At 40.2% G+C, this 12,839-nt stretch overlaps 1 protein-coding gene across 1 annotated transcript in view; it reads right to left on the reverse strand.

Moving 5' to 3' along the window:
* LOC128597394 (putative olfactory receptor 10J6) overlaps positions 1-9,904 on the reverse strand; it is a 116,417-nt gene extending 106,513 nt beyond the window's left edge. Inside the window, exon 1 of the mRNA XM_053607748.1 lies at positions 9,394-9,904. Coding sequence (XP_053463723.1) covers positions 9,394-9,890 — 497 coding nt within the window. The 5' untranslated portion in view covers positions 9,891-9,904. The remainder of the gene's footprint in view (positions 1-9,393) is intronic.
* Between the last annotated feature and the right edge of the window lie 2,935 nt (positions 9,905-12,839).

Genomic DNA, 12,839 nt, shown 5'->3' on the forward strand with positions numbered 1-12,839 from the left:
AAGTTATAAGTCAAGTAAAAGGCTAGAGAATAAATCAGAAAAATATTTCAATATTCTCTCCTTCTTTCTCTCTATCCCATATCATATTTTACTTTTATCCTAAAGGCCTTCCTTCTCCCCACCCCTTACCTCCAGGAGTCATTCAATTCCTCCAACTCATTTTAATAAAGTGAGTATTAAAAAGCTAGAGAAGAAAAGTGAAAAATTATTAAATTTTAAGTTCCAAAGGGTATATGATAGATTTATGTGTGTATTTGAGTAGCATAGTTTCTAATTTCATGAACTAGATGTGTTTCTTTGGTTGAGGTCAAAGGGAGGAACCACACAGGTGTGAAATTAGTGATGAATCAGTCTTTTTTTTTGCCAAATCTTTTTTTTTTTTTTATTGTTGGGGATTCATTGAGGGTACAATAAGCCAGGTTACACTGATTGCAATTGTTAGGTAAAGTCCCTCTTTTTTTTTTTTATTGTTGGGGATTCATTGAGGGTACAATAAGCCAGGTTACACTGATTGCAATTGTTAGGTAAAGTCCCTTTTTTTTTTTTTTATTGTTGGGGATTCATTGAGGGTACAATAAGCCAGGTTACACTGATTGCAATTGTTAGGTAAAGTCCCTCTTGCAATCATGTCTTGCCCCCATAAAGTGTGACACACACCAAGGCCCCACTCCCCTCCCTCCGTCCCTCATTCTGCTTCCCCCCCATAACCTTAATTGTCATTAATTGTCCTCATGTCAAAATTGAGTACATAGGATTCATCCTTCTCCATTCTTGTGATGCTTTACTAAGAATAATGTCTTCCACTTCCATCCAGGTTAATACGAAGGATGTAAAGTCTCCATTTTTTTTAATGGCTGAATAGTATTCCATGGTATACATATACCACAGCTTGTTAATCCATTCCTGGGTTGGTGGGCATTTAGGCTGTTTCCACATTTTGGCAATTGTAAATTGAGCTGCAATAAACAGTCTACTACAACTGTCCTTATGATAAAAGGATTTCTTTCCTTCTGGGTAGATGCCCAGTAATGGGATTGCAGGATCAAATGGGAGGTCTAGCTTGAGTGCTTTGAGGTTTCTCCATACTTCTTTCCAGAAAGGTTGTACTAGTTTGCAGTCCCACCAGCAGTGTAAAAGTGTTCCCTTCTCTCCACATCCATGCCAGCATCTGCAGTTTTGAGATTTTGTGATGTGGGCCATTCTCACTGGGGTTAGATGATATCTCAGGGTTGTTTTGATTTGCATTTCTCTAATATATAGAGATGATGAACATTTTTTTCATGTGTTTGTTAGCCATTCATCTGTCATCTTTAGAGAAGGTTCTATTTATATCTCTTGCCCATTGATATAAGGGATTGTTGGCTTTTTTCATGTGGATTAATTTGAGTTCTCTATAGATCCTAGTTATCAAGCTTTTGTCTGATTGAAAATATGCAAATATCCTTTCCCATTGTGTAGGTTGTCTCTTTGCTTTGGTTCTTGTCTCCTTAGCTGTACAGAAGCTTTTCAGTTTAATGAAGTCCCATTTGTTTATTTTTGTTGTTGTTGCAATTGCCATGGCAGTCTTCTTCATGAAGTCTTTCCCCAGGCCAATATCTTCCAGTGTTTTTCCTGTGCTTTCTTGGAGGATTTTTATTGTTTCATGCCTTCAATTTAAGTCCTTTATACATCTTGAATCAATTTTTGTGAGTGGGGAAAGGTGTGGGTCCAGTTTCAGTCTTTTACATGTAGACATCCAGTTCTCCCAACACCATTTATTGAATAGGGAGTCTTTCCCCCAAGGTATGTTCTTGTTTGGTTTATCAAAGATTAGGTGGTTGTAAGATGTTAGTTTCATTTCTTGGTTTCCAATTCGATTCCATGTGTCTATGTCTCTATTTTTGTGCCAGTACCATGCTGTCTTGAGCACTATGGCTTTGTAGTACAGACTAAAATCTGGTATGCTGATGCCCCCAGCTTTATTTTTATTACTAAGAACTGCCTTAGCTATAAGGGTTTTTTTCCGGTTCCATACAAAATGCAGAATCATTTTTTCCAAATCTTGAAAGTACAATGTTGGTATTTTGATAGGAATGGCATTGAATAGGTAGATTGCTTTGGGAAGTATAGACATTTTAACAATGTTGATTCTTCCCATCCCTGAGCATGGTATGTTCTTCCATTTTTTAATATCCTCTGTTATTTCCTTTCTGAGGATTTCATAGTTTTCTTTATAGAGGTCCTTCACCTCCTTCATTAGGTATAGTCCTAGGTATTTCATTTTCTTTGAAACTATGGTGAAGGGAGTTGTGTCCTTAATTAGCTTCTCATCTTGACTGTTATTGGTGTATACAAAGGCTACTGACTTGTGGACATTGATTTTATATCCTGAAACATTACTGTATTTTTTGATGACTTCTAGGAGTCTTGTGGTTGAGTCTTTGGGGTTCTCTAAGTATAAGATCATGTCATCAGCAAAGAGGGAGAGTTTGACCTCCTCTGCTCCCATTTGGATTCCTTTATTTCCTTGTCTTGCCTAATTGTATTGGCTAGAACTTCCAGCACTATGTTGAATAGTAAAGGTGACAGAGGACAACCTTGTCTGGTTCCAGTTCTAAGAGGAAAAGCTTTGAGTTTTATTTCATTCAGTACAATATTGACTGTGGGTTTATCATAGATAGCTTCAATCAGTTTTAGAAATGTGCCACCTATGCCTATACTCTTCAGTGTTCTAATTAGAAAAGGATGCTGGATTTTATCAAATGCTTTTTCTGCATCTATTGAGAGGATCATGTGATCTTTATTTTTGCCTCTGTTAATATGGTGGATAACGTTTATAGACTTGCGTATGTTAAACCAGCCTTGCATCCCTGGGATGAAGCCTACTTGATCATGATGAATGACTTTTTTGATGATAAGCTGTAATCTATTGGCTAGGATTTTGTTGAGAATTTTTGCATCTATATTCATGAGTGACATTGGTCTGAAATTTTCCTTTTTGTTTGGGTCTTTTCCTGGTTTTGGTATCAGGGTGATGTTTGCTTCATAGAATGTGTTGGGGAAGATTCCTTCTTCCTCAGTTTTTTGGAATAATTTCTGCAGTACAGGAATAAGCTCTTCCTTGAAGGTTTGATAGAATTCTGGAGTGAAGCCATCTGGACCAGGGCATTTTTTGGTTGGAAGATTTTTTATTGTTTCTTTGATCTCAGTGCTTGAAATTGGTCTGTTCAGGAGCTCTATTTCTTCCTGGCTGAGTCTAGGGAGAGGGTGTGATTCCAAATATTGATCCATTTCCTTCACATTGTCAAATTTCTGGGTGTAGAGTTTCTGGTAGTATTCAGAGATGATCTCTTGTATCTCTGTGGGATCAGTTGTTATTTCCCCTTTATCATTTCTGATTGAGGTTACTAGAGATTTTACTTTTCTATTCCTCGTTAGTCTGGCCAATGGTTTATCTATTTTATTTATATTTATTTTAGGCAGATCCCACCAGCCAGAGATGCCTGGAGTCCTATCTCCCCAGACTCACGGTGCCCAGATGCAAGGAAGCTGTTACTCGGCCGCCATCTTGCTCCTCCTCTTGATGAATCAGTCTTATAGGAGCAACACCAGGGACATCCTGAGAGTTTGGAACTAAGGTTCAATGCTGGATGTCCTTCTGGTTGCTTAGAGACCTTTAGAGAGGTTTACTGACAGCAGTCAGCTGGAATCAATCCAGAATTGGCTTAGCATTTCTCTAACCCCAACTACCTGTTTAGACTGTTCCTCATAAAAGATCAAAGACATCTATAAGAGCCTCTAGAATAGAAGAGGCTGAAGAAGTTGTACAAGAAAGGAGGGGAACAATAGTGAGGAACAAGATGGAGGAGGGATGTGTGAAAAGCAGCCTTTATGTTTAGGCAAACTGAGACTCTATGGAAGCAGCAATAAAAGTCCCTTCTTACTGAGTCACAACAGTGGAACAACACAGCCTGCCTGAGGACATGCCTTGCTGTCATTTTCAAGGAAAACAGAAACTACTTGATTCCAGATGGGTTTACTTATCAGGATGGAGGTATGCTAAAGTTAAAACTCAGTTGCTACAGAATAAATGAGAAACATGTCTCAAGCAAACATGGTCCAAGAGGGTGGATTGGTTCGACTAACTGAATTGAAATAGAAATTCTGACAATCACCAGCTGTCTGATTTTGATTGCCTTTCAGAATGATCACCTATCTCCTCTGAGTCTCAGAATCCTAACAGAAAAAGTACGACATCCTTGCCAGCATCGCAGGTTTGTGGGGGAGGACCAAATAAAATTGCTTTATAAACTATTCTTATGCTGCTGACATGCTGCATTGAGGGACAACAGGCTGTAAGAGGTTAGGGTAGGTTCATCCCCAGGGCAAGAGTGAGGGAGCTGTTGAGGCTGGGAGTCCAAAAGCCAAAGAGGGAAAAATGAGATGGCCTGGAGATGGTGAGTGAGCAGATAGAATAAAAGCCCAGGCTCTGGTGAGAGCATGGTCCATCCTGCAGTTATTTTGAATATCCATGGAGCGCTCCCGGGTGACATCTACTAACTGCAGCGTCTTCTAGTCTTTGTTAAGAAACTCAGTTCTATCACCAAAGAAAAATATGTAACCTTTCCCCCTTTATTTTCCCAACTATATCAAATACATACTCCTATCTTTACTTAACCAAATATACTTTCTTTAAAGGAGAAGAGTTCTGTTTTTGTGAATGCTGAGATCCCATGCAGGACTTTGGATAGAAGTCCAGTTTTACTGGCCATACCTCACAGATGCAAAATAATGAGAAGGTTTGATGTCAGCAGACTGGGGTCAAGGTCTAGCTCTCTCATTTTTTATCTCTCCATTATTCATTGAGTCACTTACATTTTCTGACTCTCTACTTTATAAGGTCTTTGTAGATGAATCATTATCCACCATCCCAGTTCAGGGTCTTCCAGACTATTTACATTATGTCCCTCCACTCCCCACCCAACCCATATGTCTCAGAGATATATGTGTGTCTGTGGGTTGTGGTGAGAGAGGAGAATGTTCCCAACAGAGATATTATTGCAAAGGCATTTGTCCCATTCTTTCCTCAACCTGGCTGTGCAGTCAGTGACTGAGCTAATCATGCTCTCTAAAATCTTAGGTGGCTCCTTCAAAAACAAGAGTTTACACCTTGAGTTGCTGGAGGTTTTCTTCCAAAGAAGACTATCATATAGATCTCAAATCTCTCTACTACATATTGTGACCCTCTACTGCTATGAGGGTTTAGTAAGTGATTAAGGAGAGCTGAACTGAGTGACTGGACAAGAACCTGAATTTGTTTTCTTTTTTTGTAATTTAAAAATGTTAATTAGAGCTAAATCATTCTTCCTTCTATCCTTCCATTGCTGGGTTGAAGCTATAGTTGAGCACTCATCAGTTTGCCAAAATGTAGCATAATTTGTGTGTAAACATATCTCTATCTCCCTGTCCAGAGTCTAGACATTTAGTACAATTCACCACTGTATTCCCAGCACCTGGCATTGAACCTCACCCAGTTCAGTGTCTTCTGAGATCCATTAAAGTAAAGATCACATTTGCTTATGGATCTCTAAATGCTTTCCTATGATTTGCTTTTAATAATGGAGAAAATGGATACTCATGTTTTCTAAAATCTTAGCTGGCTGCTCTCGAAAAAGACTTTTCAGCTTGCCCTGTGCTAGAGACATTCATCCTTTCTGGTCTTCACTGGCTACAGTAAAGATCCTGGGTGGTTTTTTCAAACAGGACCCAGATTCCTCTCTCTTGGAAAAGGCTTGAGAATAAGCTTTTGTTTTATTTGGGAAGTTTCAGTCCTGGAGCATTTAAATTTTGCCTACCTGGACTTGTCTAGTGCATCAGTATCCCCACTGTGATATATGCTGGATGAACAGAAAATATCAGCCAACTAGTGGAAGTTCAAGTTCCACCTTCACTCACTTTTTCTATTTTAGCTGTATGTTTGTATAATGGAGAGTCTTATCCCTATCTCCCTTGGGGTTATCCTGAGGACCTAGAGAGATAATGGTTGGGAAAATGTCTTGTGGCAAGGGACCAGAAAGTAGGAGAAGTGATAGTGAGCGTGAATTATGCCCAAAATAATCCCAAGGAAGGAGTTAGATTCTGCTCGTTTGATCCAGCCAAATATTCAGTGACAGGCTGGACCTGTTCAGCAGGTGAAAAAGTCTTACAGCTGGTTCCTAAATAGGGTGAGAAGGGATATTGGAAACATTTGATTCCATAATGTCTGACTGTTAAGCTATTCTGTTCAAACAAAATTTCTGAAAAATCTTGGTGATAAATGTTCTAGAAGTCTGTGGTGATAAAATGTTCTGTGTGGTGTCTGAGGGAGGTGCATAACCCTTGGCCCCAAGACTTGCTTCATACAAAGATCAAGGCAGACTTATTGTCCAGGTAACAGAAATTTATTTCACTGAACTCCAGCATGTAAAGTCAACTCTCATCTTGGTGTGATTTAGCTTTATATAGACCAGAGGAAAAAATTCCCAAGGCTTATTGCATCTTTGTTATTAAATAGTAAGGATACTTTGTCCATTTCTCCATCACATTGCATTATAGAGAGTTCTGCATAAGCCTATCTCCCCTGAAAGACTAGGCATTTCTTTATTCAGGGGATGTGTAGGGTTCATTTCAACTTTCCATTTCCCATGTCTAGCACAAATTATCTGGAATATAGTGAACCTTTCATGAATATTGTGAAAATCTTTCCCAGCAATATTTTGCTTTTAATTATTCACTTTTTTCATTTGCCAGTTAACAACTTCTCTTAGCTACTTTAACCATCTTATTATATGAGAGAAGGCCTGGCAATTCCTTTATGGTTTGAAGTGCAGATATATGTACCTTTGGGCCTCTACATCTTCTTCTTAAGGCTTTAAAGCAGCGGTTCTCAACCTGTGGGTCGTGACCCACAGGAACTGTATTAAAGGGCCATGGCATTAGGAAGGTTGAGAACCACTGCTTTAAGGTTTAATGTGTCTATCCTCTACTCCTGGTAGAAAGCATGTCCTGAGGCCATGGTGCCACCAGGTCTGAGGTCCACCCTTGTCATGGATTTTTTTTTATTCATTTTTTTTTAACTAAATCATAGCTGTGTACATTGATATGATCATGGGGCTTCATATACTAGTTTCATAGACTGTTTGACACGTTATTATCACAATGGTTAACATAGCCTTCCTGGTTGTAAGATGCACCACAGGTGTAATCCCACCAATCCCCCTCCCTCTACCCACCTGTCCGGATTTGACAGCAAGTCCTTATTCTCCTCGTCTGCACCTTCTACCCCAAATCACATGATAATCCTTGGTCAATCTCTGCCTCCATGCCCTCTCTGTCTGTCTTAATCAGCTTCTCCTTAAATACATACTCATTTCTGCATACTCCCTCAAAATACTTTAGTCATTTTCTCATGATTTCTTTTTGCTTGGAGTCTATATAGTTTTTTAGACATCTCAGTGGAGCTAATTAAGTACAATAAGGATTTCAAAAATTCACAAAGACTCATAATCTGAACCCTAGTTTTTCTGATTCCTGGTGATTCCCATTGTCTAAAACTTAGGCTGAAATTCCTTAGTTTGTCATATAAGCCCCCCCCCCCCCATTTACCCTTCTGGTCTACCCACCTTCAAACTATTCTCTATTCCTGCATGTCCTGGAGTCAGCACACTAAATCATTCTCCATTCCCTGCACAGTACTCTTGATTTTAAACCTGCACCTGTACTGCTTATATTGTCTCTTCTTCTCTTCTCTTTGGAATTATTTTCCCCCAATTTGTCCATCAGACAATTTCTTATCAATGTGGTTATTTTTTAAATGTTTAAAAACTTCATTGTTATGGTTACATAACAGTAGTATATCTTTATAGGGTGCATGTGATGCTTTGATTCAGACATACAGTGAGAAATAACCAAATTAGGGTAATTGGGGGTATCCATCACCGGTTCTTGTCAGTTTTTTGAAACCATTCCAGATCACCTCCCCTCTGAAGACTTCTGACATCTCAGGCAACTCCAAAAAGTCTCTCTCTCTCTCCCCCGACCCCCTAGTCCCTTACTCCCTATCTCTTTCTTCGGTCCCTCCCTCTCTCTTTCTCAGCTCTCTTTTAATCATTTGTATATGCCACTTATAAAGAATTGAAACCATACTGTGTTTGTTTTTGCCACCAGACTCTTAGCTTCCCAGAACCAGACAGCAGGACATTTTCATCTTTATTTGCACAGGATCCAGCACACTGCCTCATTCATCACTCTTGCCAGTTATATTCTTTCTGAGTCAAATTAACAGTACTTGAACTCACCCAGAAGCTTCTTGGAATGTGCTCACAAGAGACTGTCAAGATGACAAGATCTGGAATTTCCACCATCTCTAGCTAAATTGTCTGTGTTCCTTGTTTTTAATAAACTGTTTTGCTTGAACCTGGGATGAATGAACACAGCCAGGAAAGGAAATCCATTTCCTCTGTTCTGCCTCATCCCAATGCTACCCTGCCTGTTTACACAGTGACTTATTACTTGATATGTTAAGTATAAACAGACTGTAGCAGAGATTTCACTTTTAGAAGCAGCCATGCTCTTTATAGGAAGGAATTTTAGGAAAAACTTCAGAGCGTATCCTGGATTTTGTCTTTTTCAAATAGGCTTTCTACCATCTTCACTGGGTGGAAATTCCCAAGGAAACCAAAAGGTCACTAAGAAATTCTTGGTCCACACTACTTCCTGACCTTTTCTTCAGGTGTCTCTTATCATTGTTTGTCTAATTATCCACAAAAGCAGAGCCAACACCTCATCCAGTTAAAGCCTTAGACTTCCAAGGTACAAAGCTATTATTCTTTTTTTGCCTCCTATTTAAGGGGCCAGTCTCTAGAAGCCAAGGGTTTGTGAGTTTACTCCTCCGATTCCTGTAAAGAGTGGATGCTTAGAGCTTCAGGAGGAATTTTCCCGGATTATCAAGAGAGCTTCCCACCAACAGCCCTGAACAGAGCATCCTTGACCTCTTTGTTCCTCAGGGTGTACACCACAGGGTTCAGTAGGGGGGTGATGACAGTGTAAGTCACAGAGATCAGCTGGTCCTGATCCCTGGTGTTCTCTGACTTGGGCTTGAGGTAGGCGATGGAGGCACAGCCATAGTGGACAATGACCACAGTGAGGTGGGAGGCACAGGTGGCAAAGGCCTTCTTCCTGCCCTCAGCAGAGGCAATCTTGAGGATTGTAGAGATAATGAGAACATAAGAGATGAAAACCAGACCCATGGGTACAACAAGCACCAGCACACTGATGATCAAAGTCAAGATCTCATTGACAGTGGTGTCAACACAGGAGAGCTTCATCACAGGTCGGATGTCACAGAAGAAATGGGCCACCTTTGTGGCACAGAAAGGTAATCTGAACACAGATGTCACCTGTGTTATTGCTACAATCAAGCCAATGCTGCAGGCCCCCAAAACCAGCTGGGCACATACCCTCTTATTCATAATAACTGTGTATCTCAGAGGGTTGCAGATGGCCACATAGCGGTCATATCCCATTGCTGTGAGCAGGAAGCAGTTGGTAATGCCAAAGGTTACAAAAAAAAACATCTGTGTGGCACAACCTGCCAGTGATATGGACTGGCTCATGCCTACAAGGCTGGAAAGCATCCTTGGGAGAATGACCAGTGTGTACACAGTCTCTGAAGTGGACAGCATGCTTAGGAAGAAGTACATGGGTGTGTGAAGGTGATGATCAATTCGGATGATGCTTACGATGATCACATTGCCTGCTAGGGTGAGGACATAGAGTGCAAGGAAAACCCCAAAAAGGGTGATCTGGTGCTCATGGAAGCTGGAGAAACCTTGCAAAATAAACTCAGTGATTAGAGTATAGTTCTCTCTCATCCTTGAGTGGTCACCAAATCTAAAGTGTAGAAGAATAAAAGTCACATGGTTTCTGCAAAGCAGTTTAAACATATTTCTGAAATTGGTTGTCATTAATTCTCAGCTCTAAATCTAGGGATACATTTCCTCGTGGATTCAAGTTAATCTGTGGGCTTATTTATCATTACTTAAAATACTTTTGCTTTCCAATGCAATCCAGAATCACACAGTCTCTTTCTTTCTTCCTGTATAACCATGCACGTTCCTGATCCACTTCTGCTCATCCTCCCTGACATCTGGAATGGCTGCTCCCTATTCTCTTATTTCATTCTCTCCTATTTTTCAGAGATCAATGCAAGCTTTCATCCCTCCATAAAATCATATTATACTCTGATGTTCTCACCTCTATTTGGATTATTTTCTATACCTATTATTGCTGCCTCTCCTTACACAAACACTCAGCAAGTTTATAATAACTTCTCTATCTTTTCATATTTCTCTAGTTCAGGATTATGCATGAATTGGGTGTTTGAAAACCATTTTTTTAGGGATGGACTGGATACTTTGTTTCTGTCAAGACTATGAATCGTCCCTCTTGCACATCTTTTAGAAAGTAGAAGCAAAGCAGAAAGGCTCATCTTGTCCTCAAGAACAAAAGCAAATCTCAAGCAACCACCAGCCTCTCCCCACTTCTGTCTGAATGACGGAAGTCTGCTGACAGTTCACAGCACTGATTCACATGTTATAAACTATGCTACGTCTTTACCTTCCCTAAACTATAAGGCAAATTTACAGCCAAAACAACTCTGCGAGTAGGCATACACCTACTCTGCAGAGGTAAACAATACGATTAGGAAAGATGCAGCAAATTTAAGTGTCCCTCACCTAAAGCAAAAATCCAACCCTGAATATAAAAGAGTTACATTACAGATATATTACTTTGTCGAAGGATGGGGATCAGTTCAATTTATGCAATATTTCACATTTTTGTCTCTGGAAACAGTAAGCTTCTGTAGGGTATTTAAATTATATTCTGATTTGCTTATGCATATTCAAAAAGTTACCTTTTGAATAAAGTAAATCATATCAATGATGGTTAGTGAACATGAAGACTTTCTTGAACTTCATAAAACTCCATTTAAAAGAAGTTGACGACCAACTGTTAACCATTTACATTAAGAGCACTAAAAAAGAAAAAAAGGTGCAATAGAGAATATTTCCCAATACATAAAATCATTTGACATAAAAGTGTGTGGATAAAGACTTGCTTTCTGTGAGGGCTGTGAGCTCTTACTAGGCAGTAGTCTACCACAGAGGTAGGGCACCTCTCTGGTGAAACCAGAAATGCCTGGCAGAGCTTTGGATTTTTATAATGACAGGCATGGATGATATTGGCAATTAGGGATGCTAGATGCAATATATGTGTTGATCCTGCCCAAGAAAGAATTGTGCTATTTCAAATACCAATAAGGTTCCTAGTGGACCAGGTCAGAGTCATGTGATCTGGCTGAAGCCTGTCTATCTTGAGGTAGAAGAATGGCTACTGTGACCTGGTTAGCATCCTCCACACTTGGAAGCTTATAATTCTTCAAAGGAAGCCAAGGGAAAGAAGAGCATATGAAGACCTCCCAGTTGTTGATGAGAGCTGTTATTCCACAATAAATCAAAGTCAGCCCATGGGTAACAAGCCCCATTCTGTTCCCTTTCCTAAAGAGCACTTACGTGGCCCTGCCTAGCACTGAGGCACACGGGAGAGGTGGGCTGGAGGAGGCTGAGGAGTAAAGATTGAAGTGTGGGGCTCCCTTGGCCACAGTGTGCAGGTGCAGGGATGAGCAAGGTGAGCAAAAGAGCATAGGACAGACTAAGGCCCAGCAGGCAGGGATGAGCATGTTCTAGTAGAAATGTGGTCAGGCTTGGGAACCACAGGTATTCCTGACAGTCTGTCTATGTGGGAGAACCTTTGTAGTCAGAATGGATGCTCTCCAGGGATCAGCCAGTTGGGCTTCTTGGGGTCACTCCCTGAAGACATTCTGAGAGTCACCCTGGGGCTGGGAGGATGCAGATACCCTGGGACCTAATTATGTGTGGGGCTCATTTACTCAATTCCAAGGTGAGGGCTTTGGGAGCCTAGGGTAAGTTATTACTTCAGATAGGAACAGCATTAGAGGGAGCTGTTTATTTAGTTGAGTTTTACTTGTTTGAATAATCAAGCAAATTGTGTGTGAGTGTGTGTGTGTGTGCGTGTGTTTAACAGATGTATCTTGGAGATCCATAGTGATAAATCCAGGCACTCAAGATTGGGGCCAAGCCATCTTGGATCCCAGGAAGTTTAGGCCCTTTAACTTACAGGCAGGAGGAACTCTACCCCCTCTAGCAATCTGGTTTTATTTTTGAAATGAAGGTATTCCAGTATGGCCGTGGTTCTGCAGAGGGCAGTTCATGTTACCTTCTTCACCAGAGGCATTCAGGGTTGGAAGTGTACTGTCTTTAGACTAGTATTTTTCAATCTTTTTTTTTTTTTTTTAAATCTCACAGCACACTTGAACCTATAGTTAAACTTCTGCTGCACACTTAAATTATGTTGAGCAAAACAAAGAGAAAAAAAATAACATACTTACTGTGCTTTGAACTTCTTTAGAAATATTCTTCTTAGTAAAGTATCTCAGGAATAGAAAAAGAATATCCAATGTACTCAGTACTACTATAAAACCAATTTATAATCACTCACACTTTCATATGAGAGATGAATCACAACTATAGCCCAGGATGAAGGGTGGAAGGGGAGGGGAATAGGAAGGGAGGGAGGTGGTTCGATAAAGGGAGGATTAATGGTGGGACCACACCTATGGGGCACATTGCAAGGGTACAAGTCAAACCTATCAAGTATTGAACACAAATGTCTTAACACTGTGATTAAGTAAATAAGGTGAAAGCTATGTTAATTAGTAGGATGTAAGCACTCCAATGTGT

This window comes from Nycticebus coucang, chromosome 10 (assembly GCF_027406575.1).
Source record: "Nycticebus coucang isolate mNycCou1 chromosome 10, mNycCou1.pri, whole genome shotgun sequence".
Taxonomy (NCBI): Eukaryota; Metazoa; Chordata; class Mammalia; order Primates; family Lorisidae; genus Nycticebus; species Nycticebus coucang.